This window comes from Amborella trichopoda, chromosome 10, assembly GCF_054954075.1.
Source record: "Amborella trichopoda isolate Santa Cruz 75 chromosome 10, AtrichopodaSantaCruz75HAP2 v2.0, whole genome shotgun sequence".
Taxonomy (NCBI): Eukaryota; Viridiplantae; Streptophyta; class Magnoliopsida; order Amborellales; family Amborellaceae; genus Amborella; species Amborella trichopoda.
The window spans coordinates 5,123,066-5,138,379 of record NC_142345.1 but is presented as its reverse complement, the minus strand read 5'-3'; the positions used below and the strand labels follow the sequence as shown (position 1 = coordinate 5,138,379).

At 36.8% G+C, this 15,314-nt stretch overlaps 1 protein-coding gene and 1 non-coding gene across 41 annotated transcripts; one reads left to right on the top strand and one right to left on the bottom strand.

The window, feature by feature from the left end:
• Positions 1 to 422: 422 nt before the first annotated feature.
• On the bottom strand, positions 423 to 14,660 carry LOC18434688 (uncharacterized). 40 transcript variants are annotated; one of them, XM_088850499.1, is made up of 7 exons: positions 14,592 to 14,660; positions 6,678 to 6,874; positions 5,746 to 5,838; positions 1,544 to 1,891; positions 1,120 to 1,166; positions 967 to 1,026; positions 423 to 834 (listed from the first exon to the last, which is right to left on the bottom strand). In XM_088850499.1, the coding sequence occupies exons 4-7, from the start codon at positions 1,836 to 1,838 to the stop codon at positions 826 to 828; spliced, it is 411 nt and encodes a 136-aa protein (XP_088706625.1). In that variant the 5' UTR covers positions 1,839 to 1,891; positions 5,746 to 5,838; positions 6,678 to 6,874; positions 14,592 to 14,660; the 3' UTR covers positions 423 to 825. The 40 variants fall into 40 exon arrangements, with proteins under 40 accessions (XP_088706625.1, XP_088706627.1, XP_088706628.1 ...); XM_088850501.1 differs by having other exon boundaries at positions 5,746 to 5,797; XM_088850502.1 differs by having other exon boundaries at positions 6,678 to 6,823.
• Positions 2,723 to 2,827, top strand: LOC148780019 (U6 spliceosomal RNA). Its single transcript, XR_016043472.1, has one exon. It is a non-coding gene; the product is annotated as a U6 spliceosomal RNA (small nuclear RNA).
• Positions 14,661 to 15,314: the final 654 nt, after the last annotated feature.

Sequence of the window (15,314 nt, the reverse complement as noted above, 5' to 3'; positions counted from 1 at the left end):
GAGGAAAAGGGTTGCAAGAAAGCTTTTAGCCTTCCTGATTTTACCATTTTAAGCTGAAAATTTTAAAAAAGCAACAAAAAAATGGAGTAACAAAATGAAATAACTGGATCACCTAAGCATTTTCCCAATGCAGGTAATTTAAGAGCCCCTCACAAGTCTGGTTTGATACATCCAACAGTGAATAGCTGATACTATATAGTAGCAGAAGAAAGTTTAGGACTCCTGAGATTCTTCCATGCAACCCAAGAATAAACATATGATCTTATACCAAGAAAGGGATTATGCATCACCCATAAACTAAGGAAACAATTATAGAGAGAGAAGTTTACCATCAATGGCTTCCATATTTTCATTTGGAAAAGCTCCAACAGGTGAGCCATGAACAGACAGTAGCATTTCACCAGGTTTTGGTAGTCTCAGGATTTTGGAGTAATACCAATAGATAGCCTCTGAGCAGAAACTTGCAAAATTATAGTTCACAAACACTTAGGCAACAGTAAACGATGGTTAACATTACACTCGTGGAGACTTCAACAGAACCCTCTCAAAAAAAAATTCAGACTGGACACCAACACTAAAGTCATGAAGCACAACAATCTGATAACTATTATTATACTGTCAGCAAAATCAAATAGACCACAATTTGGTGCTGAGTACTTGAGTATTCACGTCATAAAAAGGATACAAGTAAATTGGGAAGGGATAGTACATGATGGTTCAATCAAGGATGGACTCAAAGCTACATCCACATCCGTTCCCAAAGTCAGAGATTAGAGAGTAACTCTACCAGGGTGAATGTCTATGGGGCTCCAACCCTGTTAATCATCAACCATCCTGCAACGGAATGGATGGAAATGTAGCTTTATATCAAGCCCATTGGACTTTGTTGTAGTTCCCCAGTCACATGATAGGTAACCAATTGAAAACAGAAAATGATGTATAAGAAATAGGGTGAAGTATACAAACCCCAGGAGTTTGAAAAGAATCTTGGATTCCTCGAATTTTCTTTTCCTGATTCTGAAAAAGCTTGAAAATAGAAAAACCCATCATAAAAACTTTTAAGCAAAGCCAGCACTAAATTATTTGGGTCCTAAGAAAAGCGCTAGCTTTATGACTTACAAAATCCTCGATCTGCGCACCTGAAGTCTTCATTCTGTTCTCTGCCACTGCAAGGGATTAGAAGAAGTTTTAATAGTCCAATATATTATGATTTGGGAAGGTATACTGTCATCAATTATATAAAGCATGCTTCAGTCAAATACCAATTAGGGTCATGACCAATGGATGAAATGATGAATGGCATGGAAGGAGTGGAACCTGCCAGAACAGACATTATAGTGGTATCCATCTCTCTCTCTCTCTCTCTCTCTCTCTCTCTCTCTCTCTCTCTCTCACTCACACACACACACATTTAGCCTAATGGTAGGTCTCTGTCTCTCTATCTCCATTTCATTGGGATGTTCATGGCCTTTGACCATGGTATAGCTTCTCATATGCTGCTACTAAAAAAAAACTGCCATGCCTATCACCTAAAATGCATTACCTGAAAATGGGAAGCCAACAAAAGCAGGCAGAGTATCACAATTATGAGGGTATGCCAAGTAGCCTTGTTGCCCAACTGAACCACAGGGTCCCAATAGTGGAAGCATGGTTTTGTCCTCAGGGAAGCTAAGCGATGGGTTGCAGTCCAAAGCTGTCCATTGTAGAAGGCATTCTCCATACTCATCGTGCTTGACAACCATAATATTAGGGCACTTTTCCTCTATAAACTGTAGAAAGGGGGTCTCAAGCTGCTCTTTTGTGAAGAACGAATGCAAATTACGCAAATGGCTCAGCATGTATTCAATCTCTCCATTGCCAATGGCACGGATTGCAGCTTCACGACGTTCAACTGTATAAAAACAGCCCAATATAAGGATTAAACAAACACCTATAACGAAACTGCATGTATGAAAAGCCCAAGCACCAACAAGAAAAGCTGTAATTGAAATCCACATAATATGATCAACTCTTCTTGGAAACAATGATACAACAATGACAATATTTATCCAACAAAAAATGAATATAAACGGACAAATCTAAAGGGACATTCTGAGTATTTATATTGGCATTTACAGGTTTAGAATTTCAGCTGATAATAAATATACACATGTCGGTTTTTACGAATTATCGTGCACACACTCTCTCTCTCTCTGATTTTTACGAATTATCGCACACACACACACACACACTCTCTCTCTCTCTCTCTCTCTCTCTCTCTCTCTCTCTTACAGAGTAATACACTATATAGATGTGTCTAAAAGACCAACTTTTTTACCTTTCATACGAGACACTTTAGACACACGTAGACACCGACACATGTGTCACGGTCTATGTAACACTGCTAATGCTACATACTCGAATTTGCATCTAAAAGTTCTGAAACCCTATCTCCACACAACTCTCCTTGGTCTTCTCGGAACAACCAGTAAATGAATCCCTATCGGCTACTGAATCAAAAAGAAGCTCAGACCTCAGTCCTGATGACATATCATATCAAATATTATCTCAAAAACATATCATATCAAATATTATCTCAAAAGACTTCCAAACGAACCCCATCCATATAATTAATGCCCCTAAGGAAGTTCAACCAAAGTGCCTTGTCTCTCACTTCGAACCTGGCACCTCACAATAGGAAACTGGTGAATCATTCACCCTAGTCACTCAAGCAGTCAAGCTACACTATCAATTATTCACCACAGTAAATTGGAATGACACAGAGAAGATTAGCATGGCCCCTGCACAAGGATGACATTTACCCAGAAACAACAAGGAAAATAATTATTCACGCAGTCACTCACGCCATGAAAGGCAGCACAAAAGATTAAGCTCATCAAGCATCAGAGACCATAAAACTCACAGTCAAGTAAAATGCGATTCACTAACCATGGGGTTTACGAACTCTGAGCTCAATTAGAAAGGCTTGACCTTAACCTTGAGGTGTTGGTTAAAATCAAGCAAACCCCAAAAGAAATTTTTTCGGAACTACAAAACTGGCAACTGCTAATTCCTATGGCCAAACCCAGTTTGATACGGTACTACCCTATTGGTTAATAAAAGTAACAATGCAAACACAGATATTGGTTACCACTAGGCACACACAGAGACCGGAAACACTACATGTAACAAGCAGTTAAATTTCAATTTCAATATTTATTTAAATGCTATATGGCACTCTGTTATATCTAAGCTCTGATACAATAGAAATTTTTGCTTCTTCCGATGGATATAAGATTTGCTGCTACAACCAGTTTTGAGTTGGTGTCTTCTCTTCTTAATAGAGGATTCCTCCTTATGAAGGCATCATGGTTCGGTCCTGCTATAGCTCATGTTACGTCCTCCCAGTGTCACTTCCTAGGCAGTAAACTTATTAGATTCCCTAGTGAGCAGAGAATTGTAGGTTCCAAGTAGGCAATGTAAATGGGTTGGGTCCAAGTCAGGTTGACACCCAAAGGCAGGGTCAAGGATTGACCTAGACCTGGCGGATCATGCCCCGGTCAATATATATAATATACATATAGACATGCACGCACACACACTGTGTTGGGGTGACCCTACCTCTAGGCTGGACTACCAGACCCAAGGCAGGCCGACCCGACCCATTTATCACTCCTAGTTCCATGTCCTAACTACTTTGGACCAACAACATAGATAGAGAGACTAGCCCCAATTTCACATTATTCATTCATCTAATTTGTCAACTTTGCCTTCTGAACAAATAAGATTACAAGATGAAAAAAAGTAACTGCATAACTACTTGATTCAAGCTTTGGACAAAATTATATGGACTCTTTTTTGGAGGAAAGTTCCATCCACGAGTATTACTTAAGAAAGGATCCTTTGACATACAACACTGAAGAGAAGATTCAACGGAACTACCGAACAAAACCAAAAACATTGAGATTGGAAATCAATCCCCATGAATCAGCAAGGCACTAACTCACACAAGACACGGCTGAAATCCACCAAATCATTGAGATTCAGATAAGACATTTTAGGGACAATGCCCATAGTTGTTAGGATTGGGAGCACATCGGAAGCAGGATAGTTATCGAAAGGACATGGATCGTAAACAGCTAGAAGATCATTATGGTTGGGAGTGTCGTCTGTACAATGTACATGTTGGAGATCGGGATCCTTAAATATTAGGGATCTCCCGATCTCAACTTTTTGGGAGTCTTGCTCTTAACCATAAAGAGTATATATAGTCTAGGACTATACATACTCTTTAAAGTAAAGATCTCTTTGCTTATGGCCAATGCAACTACATCAAAAGTGTAGTTGCATTTCTAGATGGCTTGCAAATTATATTTTTTGTCATTAACTTGGACTTTTAAGTGGGGATTAAGATCTCTAATAGTGGGGATCATGATCCGTAACAACGGATTGAATCCCGAAATTTAAAAATCTTGATCCATCAAAGATCCATTTTCCTAGACGCAGGAGCGAGTTTTCGGAGCGGGATCGCCACCTAAGTTGGGAGATCCTAGCCACCATGACAACGCCATTTTTATCTGTCAGCTCATTTTAAGAATCATGAACTTCCTAGCTTGGTCTGGCACTTTTCGCTAGTGAGCCCATTCCTTTTCCTTTTAATGATTGACTCCAATACCTTGTTGGCAACTTATGGCTAGTTTGATTGTACCCAAAATCATCAAATTTTTGGATTGTCATTCAAAAATCTAGCAATGAACACTTTAAGCAGTTTGGATAAGAGTCTAAGACCACGTTTTATATATTGAAAATTGTCCTATCAAAGCAAAAAGTGACATCTGAAAACTTCAAGTCAGACTTGAATTTTTTGGATGTCAAGTTCCACCCTTCTCTCAACACCACCTCCAACCCCCACCCCGCTGCAACCACACACCCCCCTCCCCCCCCCCTTCCCCCCCCCCCCCCCCCCCCCCCCCCCCAAAAAGCCCAACACACACCCCCTCTCTCCCCTTGCCCATTCAACCCATATTCCATCTCTCTTCTTGCTGCCTACGACAGAATTCTCTCTCTCTGAGTTCACCCCCTTTCCAAAATAGATACACCACTACTGCATGCTCAAAGAGTTGATCCCTCTCTGAACATATCCCACCAAGCCACCATAGTTCCAAGTTGAAGCTCAAAACCCTCACCCCCTATTTTGAGCAACAAAAGAACCAGTCTGCCTCAGAGAGAACGTTTAACATCCAGGGTTTGATGAGAGAAGCCCCAAGAGGACCTCACCCAAAGAGAACCACCCATGAGAGAAAAAACCCAAGCCCTCATAGAAAGAAGGATAACACATTTTATCCTATGTGTTATATTTTTGCAATATACGCTCTCTCTTTCCCGACCTTAAGTAGTTGGGATAAAGCTTTCTCTCTTTGATAAAGCTCTCTCTACATGAAAGGAGAGAGTAAGAGAGAATGAATAATATCAAAGAGAGAGAGCTTTATCCCAACTACTTAGGGTCAGGAAAGAGAGAGAGCGTTAATCGGAAAAATATAATACATAGGACAATAAGACTGCCATATATTGAGATCCGAGAGAGAGGAGAGAAAGGGAAGAGTTCTCCCAGTTGATGGCAGTGACCAGAATATAAAAGAACATCAAGTGTTATCTTTTCCCAAACTCATTTTCCTTCCTCTCTCATACACCACCAATTCGGCACCTCTCTTTCCCTAACACACACTCTCTCTTACATGAACATATGCAACAAGAGAAAATATTTACCTCACTGAATTGGGCCGGAAGTTTCTTTTGGGGATTTTGCAGGGATGACTTGCTGTGGTTTCAGATAGAGAAAATTATATGGAAGTAAGAGAGCTGTTGGTGGTGGTACCGATAGAGAAAAAAGACACTTTTAAGAAACATCCAACCAACTTTTGTAAGAGTAGAAAAATAAGTACAAAAAAATTTCTTTTTAATGTATAACTGAAAAGGGTGTCGTTTGCATAAGGTTGCAACCTTAGACAATCAAAGTAAGGTGCACTCAAAAATTTTATCATAAGATGTAATTTATGTGTCAAAATTTTTAGAATGGCTTGAGAATCCATTTTCATCTCTAATTATAATTTTAGACTCCAAATCTGATGCAAATCAAGTACATTTATGAACACATGAAAATATTGAAAATGAACAGTCAAGATAATATGTTGCTAGATGCACTATTTTTGGGACTTCATCATTTTTTTTTCATATTCATACATCTCGATGTCGATATAATCAATTAGTGGGTTTTCCAACTTCCAAAAAGTCTTTTATGATGGATTTTTTAGGTACACCGTAATTCCACATTTTAAGGTTGCAACCTTATATAAAATTTTTCCATCGGAAACACATGTAAGTTTTTTGAACAATGAGCATTTTTTATTTGACATCCAAACCAGCCCTTAGTATTATTTCAAATTATTTTAAGCATCATTACACACGATAAATGAAAAAGAACAAGAAACACAGTTCAGATGCCAACCCCATACTGAACAAGAAATCATAAATCATGCCAAGAGTGCATTAGCCCTTCAAAGTTGGAAACATGCCAAGAGTGCAATACCCCTTTATATTGTCACAAGGATTTATTATAAAATGGTCTACATACAAAAATTATCTAGGTTTGAAGCAAAATAAAGAAGCTAAAGTAGCTTGAGGTAGCTTTGCTCATTTACCTTCTTGTTCACTGAATGTAGAATACTGCTGCTTTTCAACCAGGGGCTCATGTTTACTCTCAAGAGAGGCAGGAGGTTCTTTCGTGGTCCTTTTGGCTCTTCGTTTTGGCATGATAGACCTATATTTATTGAATGTAAAAAAGTTGCTGCCATGTCGATAAAGAGTCAATTAAACTCCTATGCTTGGATCTCCACTTCTAAATGTAAGAAAAAGGTGTCATTGTCAAATATTTAAATATAGATGAAGCTTTTATATTGTAAAACTTATAACATAAAGAAGTAGAAATGATGAAAGAAACTAATAAGCTATTCATTCAGAAAATCATGAGTGACCTTGTAAGTTGACATAACAGATCTTTCTCTAAGCATGCATTCTTTAATAAAGCTTCTTTAGACAAGCATTTAGTCCTAACTAATCATTGAATGCCTCAATGCCCATAAAAATATCTCAGCTGATCAGTAACATTTTTTAATCATATCCTGAAACTCTGAGCATGCAAATAGAAGGATATTTTTCATTCCGCGCATTCAAAGAAAGAAGTAAAGAAAACATCAGTCAGTACAAAGTAAATCATGTGATACAAGGGGATACCGATCAGAAAACAATAATACTTCAACGAACTTGCAAATAAAAAGGGAATTTTTCTTCTACAAATTTAGCAGTCTTTGAAAACCAACCCAAGTATTAGGACCTGGTAGTGCAAGCATTAAGCATGTGTAGAAGCTAGAAGTACAAAATATTACTTCCACATATTAAGAGGTCTTTTAATAAACTTTTTCTAAAAAGCAGTGTTTGAAAATTTAGCCGCCCAACCGCCTAGGCGAAAAATTTCAAAAAACACCTAGGCGCTATTTGGGTGGTGGAATTATGCGGCCTGTCTCCGAGCGCCTGCCTCCTAGGTGCTACTATTTGGGCACCGGCCTAGGCGCTGCCCAGTGATTTAGCGGAAGGGCGAAAAAAACCCTTGGCGAGGGTCAAAACAATGTCATTTTTCCCCCCCTAAAAAGAGGGGAAAAGGGTTTTGGAGGATATTTTAAACCCCCAAAATAAAAACCGTGGCTGTTACGGTGAGAAAAACTCCCCATAAAACTAATCTTTTGTGATTTATCGAAAGATAGATAAAGATTTGATTTTTGCGATCCGAAACAAAGGCAATAGTTTGTGGTGTATTTAGAGCTTCTAGTAGTTGATTTTGAGGATTTTGGGCGACCCAAGAGACGAAGTTTGCACCATCGATTTGATTTTGATATTTTTTAAGTATTATCATATATGAAAGAGAGTTTTTTATTTTATTTTGCTACAAAATATTATGTTGTGAATCATGTATTTTTTCTTTTACAATATATTTACATGTTTGGTGGATGACTTGATGTATTTGTTTTTTTTATTTTGCCTTGTTGACTTTGTATATCGTTTCTAGTTTAGACTTCTAGTTTCCTACAATGATATTTGGGATTTTAAGCATTTTAATGTCTTACAAGTTACAATCTCTTTGAGACTTGTATCTGTAAATCTGTTATGTGATTATACTATTACATTTTTGTCTATTTCACAAGGAGTTTGGGGCTCTAAAATTGCCTTAAAAATTCCCAAAGTATTAAAAACATGCCTTAAGAACTCCCATGTTTTTTTTGTTTGCACAGGGAGGGTTCAATTTTGGTGAGGGCACCCTGTCTCTGGGCTGACACTCGGGCACCTAGGCAGCCAGGCACCCAAAACGCCTAGGCACCTGAATAAGCATTTTTGAACATTGATAAAAATAATTTTTTTAACAATAATAATTGTTTGGGCTCTAGAGGGAGGGAGGAAGGGCAGAGGGCGGCGGCGGAGGCGGCGGCGGATTTTTGGCGACCCAAATTTGGCTGATTTCTTGACTTTGTACAGGCTTAGGAGGGACACCACAGGGTAAGGTCCACCTTTGAGGTAGATTCGCCTGATTCCATGAAATTGTTCTAGGGATAATCAAATTAGACTTTTCAACATTAGTTTGGAAAATAGTAGTTTGGCCTTTAGAGTCAATTCTCCTAACATTAGGACAGATAGTGGTCATGGCTTTGTAGCAGACCCTATAGGTAACAACAATATTTTGTGACCCAGCATCCATGTCAAAACCATTAGTTAAAAGGTTAAGAGTAAGGACTTTCAAAATATGAGGGTCAGTCAAAGAAACAGAGAAACTTGGGGAGCAGTTAAAATAAATTGGTCCCTCACAAAGACTAGATTCAACAGCTCCTAATAAAGAGTCCATAAATTGTCTATGCCTACTGTCTCTTAAGCACAGGAGGATAGCAGTTTGAAGCCCAGCCTTGGTTAAAGGTCTAATACCAACTTGAACAAGGCCAATATGGAGATAATTATATTTTTTTCTTCTAAATTCTTCAATATGATCCTTGTTTAACAAATTTATGGTAGTTTCATAATTTAAGACAGATTTGGTTTCTTCTTTAGTTTTGATTGCATAATCACTTCTGAATTCAAAAGTTCCTTTACTATATATTTTGGAAGTAGAGACCTTAGGGATATTCCAATTGTTTAAATCTTTGTCAATGTTGGCAACAACAATTTCTTCAGAATTTCTTACTGATCTACCAGATGAACTAGCTTCAGCATCAGACCTTCGAGAGAGGAGTCTGAAAAATCCTGTTCATCGAATCAATAATGTAATTACGCACTCAAGTCAACCAAGTCAATGAAATATTGGCCTGTCTTTGGCACAGTTCACGACTTTGGCGACTTATGGTGGCTTATTACTATTACAACTGTGATAAACAGTATTTTATCAGGACTTAGAAAGAGTGCTGATACAAAAACTGTTTATACAGATAAGATCAGTAGCTCTGATACCAATTTAAAAGTACGTCAAGCGAATTTAATATAGCATTAAATGAGACAAATAAAATAAGGAATTAAGACAAAGACAGTAATATTAATTCAAACTGATACAAATTACAACATAGAAATACAAATTACAATATGGAAACAAAGTACTTACATCAGGTAGAAATCACACCAGTACACTACTAGCAATCCACACTAACACACCAATCTTCCAAACCTTAAACACACTCTAAACCTTTTTACAATCTTAGAGAGAAGGGAAAGATGGTAGATAGAGGAAAGAAGAAAAACTAGGTAAAGTCCTCGAAGTGGTGACCTTCAAGGAGGGGCAGATCCTCTTTTTATAGCCTCGGACTTCAAATTTCTTTTAGTCGAGTTTTCTTCATCTGGGAATGTCGGTCCATTCATATTCTTCCGTGTGGAAAGGTAGTTGTCGGTGGTGTCGGTGATCTTTGCCACATAGAAAGGTAAGGAATAGTAATAGCTATCCTTTTATTTCTGTAGGCAAGATCTGAGCCGTAGGATGAAAAGTTTTTACTTTAGTATTTTGGTGGGCCACATGTCTTGGAGTTTGGTGGAGTCATACCGGCCCATTAATTGAGTGGTGGCAGAATTCCAGCACTATTTCAAAATTTGATATGAAATCTGGATTCTAGCAAATTCAAATTGCAGAGAGAGATAGATATAAAACCGCATTTACTGTACCATGTGGACACTATGAATGAAATGTAATGCCATTTGGATTAAAGAATGCTCCCTCTGAATTCCAACACATCATGAATGATATATTTACACCATTCACCCAATTTATGATTGTCTATATTGATGATGTGTTAGTTTATTCTGATTCAATAGAACAACATTAGAAACATCTCACAATCTTTTTGCAGGCAATTAAAACTGCAGGACTAGTCTTGTTTGAAAAGAAAATCCAATTATTCCAAACAAAAATTCAAGTTTTAGGCCACAATATCCATAACCATTCTATCATTCCTATAGATAGGGCAATAAGTTTTGCACAACATTTTACTAATGAAATCAAGAATAGAACCCAATTACAATGCTACCACTCAATTAATGAACCGGTACGATTCCACCAAACTCCAAGACACGTGGCCCACTAAAATATTAAAGTTAAAACTTTTCATCCTACGGCTCAGATCTTGCCGACAGAAATAAAAGGACAGCTGTTACTATTCCTTATCTTTCTATGTGGCAAAGATCACCGACACCACCGACAACTACCTTTCCACATGGCAGAATATGAATGGATCGATATTCCCAGATGAAGAAAACTGGACTAAAAGAAATTTGAAGTCCGAGGCTATAAAAGGAGGATCTCCTCCTCCTTGAAGGTCATCACTTCGAAGAGTTTACCTAGTTTTTCTTCTGTCCGCTATCTACCATCTTTCCCTTCTCTCTAAGATTGTAAAAAGGTTTAGAGTGTGTTTAGGGTTTGGAAGATTGGTGTGATAGTGTGGATTGCTAGTAGTGTACTAGTGTGATCTCTACCTGATGTAAGTGCTTTGTTTCCATATTGTAATTTGTATTTTCATGTTGTAATTTGTATCGGCTTGAATTAATATTACAACCTTTGTCTTAATTCCTTATTTTATTTGTCTCATTTAATGCTATATTAAATCCGCTTGACGTACTCTTAAATTGGTATCAGAGCCACTGATCCTATCTGTATAAACAGTTTTTGTATCAGCACTCTTTCCAAGTCCTGATAAAATATTGTTCATCACAGTCATAATAGAAATCAGCCACCATAAGTCGCCAAAGTCGTGAACTGTGCTGAAGACAGGCCAATATTTCATTGACTCAGCTGACTCGAGTGCGTAATTACATTATAATTCTCATAGGGGATTTTTTTTCCTCCATTAGCATTTTTAAGCTTGGTTTTAACCTTTTCTCTGAATAGAGTTGGGAGTCTATTTAAGAATTGAGACTTCCAATGTATGTCTCTGGCATCGTTTCTGGTAAGTAACTGAGTATGAAAAACATCTTTGTACCATCTATAGTGAGAAAGATTAGGACATTTGAGGTTCTCTAAAAGTTCTCTGGTTCTTTCATTCCAGATAGAGGTATCTCCTATGAAGTGTAGGGCAATAGTATGAATTAGCATATTGACACAGTCATCATCCTGAGAAGGTATTTCTTGTTTGATACCCTGGTTATAGACGGTGGTGAGGGTCTGTTTTTTAGCACTTAGAACAATATTTCTCTCATCATCCCTTCGGTAGAAGTCCCACCATCCTTTTAGTTGCCCTGTAAACCCATTGATTATAGATCTAGTAATGTCGGGATCTCTATTTCCATGGTTAGCGGATGCTTGAGCATACATAATCATATGCTTGATTAGATTCATCTTTTGATATTCTGACAGAGCATCAATATTCCATTCAACTATAGATCTCTCATCATATTGAATAGCATTAGAAAATATATCTTCTTCATATTGGAGATGGACAGGAGAAGGCCTAGGATAATAAACCTTTGAAGTAGCAGTGGGCCTAGTCTTTGTTCCATAGTTTATCCTATTAATTTGATCAGGTTGATCAGGATTCCTAAACATATCCTCAAGTTTAAGGATTTCTTCATTGCTAATATCTTCAAGCATGTTTGCAGCTGGATTTTTATCTTTATTTTTGTTGCTCTTTTCATCACTTATTTTAAGAGTAGCAAGCCTGTTAACTAATTCATCAAAGAATTCATTCTCTTCTTTGAGAGTTGGTCCAAGTTTAAAAGTTTTATTGGAAAGAGGAATAGTAGGTTTAAACAAGACGGGTTTAAGTTTCTCCTTTTCATCAGGAGGCTAGATTTGTGCTGAGGTAGAGGGCCCATTATTTAGGCGTTTTTCTATCCTTGTGGTTTGTTGGCCTATACTCTGTAGAAATAGGTTAGTATAATTATTTTGTTCAATTAGGTGGTTAAGGCTTTCTAAATTTACGGGTCTTTGTAATATTCCCTCTTCTTTAGGGGTATAGGTCTGTTTATACGGAACAGCCCTAGATTTAGGTAAATCCACAGCTGCTTCAGGAGGATGAATACTTTCTTGATCTCCATTTGGAGTCTTGTAAATCTTATATATTCTTGTAAGGACGGAAATGGCTGCAGAATTCCTATTTTTAGGAACAAACAAGTTATTAGGAAATTTTTATTTTTTGAGTCCATATAATATTTTAACCAGGTAAAGAACCTTATATTAATTTTGTTCTTTATCATTGTTCTGATGTATTCATCATCAAGAAATTTCTTAAGGGGTTTACTATGTTTAAGAAACCACTCTCTTATTTCTCTATTTTCCTCAGAGAGTAAAAATCTTGTCTTAAGAGTTTGTAGTATTTCGAATTTTTCAATTTCAAGCATATTAAAACAGACCCTTCAGGGATATTGGAACTGTATCCCATATCAGAAAAAGTTGGTCATTGGGAGCCATCAGAATCTTTATCATTCTGTGTTGAAGGGTTTTCTACCTTATAGGTAGGTTGAACAATTTGTTGATTCTTAAGCTGATCAAGCCCCTCTATAACCACATCCTTACTATTATTGCTTTTTTCTTTAAGAGTTTATGTCTGTGGTACAGAAGAGAAAGAAATTCTAAGAGGTTCAACCATTCTAGATGATTCAGAACTAAAGGACATTCTTGGAGGCTGCCTAGGGATCCTATTTTGATTAAAGAAAGTTCTAAGGAGGGGAGAGAATAGAATTTTTACCTTTCCTTCAGCGTACTGAGTTATTTGGCTGATTTCCTGACTTTGTACAGGCTTAGGAGGGACACCATAGGGTAAGGTCCACCTTTTAGGTAGATTCACCTGATCCCATGAAATTGTTCTAGGGATAATCAAATTAGACTTTTCAACATTAGTTTAGAAAAGAGTAGTCTGGCCCTTAGAGTCAATTCTCCTAACATTAGGACAGATAGTGGTCATGGCTTTATAACAAACCCTATAGGTACCAGCAATATTTTGTGACCCAGCATTCATGTCAAAACCATTAGTTAAAAGGTTAAGAGTAACGACTTTTAAAATATGAGGGTCAATCAAAGAAACAGAGAAACCTGGGAAGCAGTTAAAATAAATTGGTCCCTCACAGAGACTAGATTCAACAGCTCCTAATAAGGAGTCCATAAATTGATAAACCAGTTATGGGGTATTCGGCTTATTTTGAAGTAATAGAGTCTTTTCTCGTGCTTCAATATAATCATAATAATTGTAACTCTTGATTTTAGAGTAGCTTTGTTTAAAATATCGAGGTTTAAGGGGATCAAATCCCTAATACTTGTAGGCCAGAATTTTCTTTATTCTGAATTTGGAATAGGCAACAATATCATGTCCCTTGTATTTCCGGATAATTTCTACTTATCATGTTTCCTTTAAGATCGTTTCGTAAAAGAGTTGTGGCTTGAATTCATCTCTTGGATGCATATGATTGACTAGATAATTTTTTGCGATTTCATCTGGATTGAGATGCATAATAGGGAGATATGATTTTTCCAAATATTCTGAATTTTCAGTATAAGTATCAATTAAAGATCGATTATTGAAGTTAGAATGAAAGTACATTCAGCACATAAAAAAATCAGTACTACATGACGTTCAAAAAAATTAAGAAAAACTTGATAACTAGTACTCCTACTTTCAAAAGATTTTCACGTTTAGGATGGAGAGACATGTTTTCCTTTTTCAAAGCAAATCTTCTTATTATGGACCAAACCACGCATCAACAGAAAATTAATTTCAGCAAAAAAAAAACCATAGCCTGCAAAATTGCCAAAAAAAAAAAAAAAGCTCAATAACCCATTAACTTGGGGTAAAATTGATTTATCACTTAGGAAACAGAATCAAAATGGTTTTAGAATGAAAAATTTTTATATCCCAACTCATTATCCAGCAAGAACGAATCATCTGTAAAAAATTAAAATACAGAGCTACATGACAACCAAAAAAAATTATCAAAAAATTAAATGAAGAATCACATGGTATGAGCATCAAAAACGGAGGGAGAAATGAAAAACTCCTACGCCATACAAAAAAGCCCCTAATATGTCAGAAGAAAACCCACTAAGGTACCTTTTTTCAGCTGATAACTCTCAGATCTGAGACGTTAAGGATGCCGAGAACAATGGGTGCATGATTCCTCCAACCCCGCTGCAAATTCAAATGTTGCGAGTCTTGTCGTCGTCGTCGTATACCGTCCACACCACACTCACGAATGTCGTCCAAGGCCGCACCTGTTACTATGCGGGCTTGGAGATATACACCATCCACCAAATAAAGAGTAGATCTACACCATAAATAATAGTCCTCCAAAAAAAAATAAAAAGTAAAATCACTAGTTCAAATATATATTTTTTTAAAAATTAAAATTTATTTATTTTTACAGATTATATATTTCCTAAAAATTAGAATTAAATTCTATTTCAAAAATAAATTATTAAGAGGCCCGTATTTCTACAAGTGAGTCCCGGGACTCATAAAAACCTTGTCAATAACCTTCAAATAGTCTCGAACTATACTGTTTCAGTATAAGGAATCTTTGTTATGGCTTTAAAATTTATTTTCATCTTGAATATAAAATTTAAAGATTAAAATTAATGTAGAATGAGTAGATCTATGATATTTGAAAATTTTGAAAATTGACGTTCTAGATAATAGATTACAAGATGCACTATTTTTAAAATTTGAAATCTAATTTTACTCATGTCCATACATCTAGAGGTAGAGATGATCGAATTTAGGGTTTTTTGAAATGCGCATTAATTTGATTGCTGAGGGCCTTGCCCTTATATAAAC

What these genes read in the sequence shown, in the direction of transcription:
- LOC18434688 (XM_088850474.1), bottom strand. Translation starts at nt 6,789, where the DNA reads ATGCCAAAACGAAGAGCCAAAAGGACCACGAAAGAACCTCCTGCCTCT. An exon ending in TACATTCAGTGAACAAGAAG is followed by an intron (nt 1,892 to 6,677) that starts GTAAATGAGCAA and finishes GTTTTTATACAG; the next exon opens with TTGAACGTCGTGAAGCTGCA. An exon ending in TGTTGGCTTCCCATTTTCAG is followed by an intron (nt 1,318 to 1,543) that starts GTAATGCATTTT and finishes CTGTTCTGGCAG; the next exon opens with GTTCCACTCCTTCCATGCCA.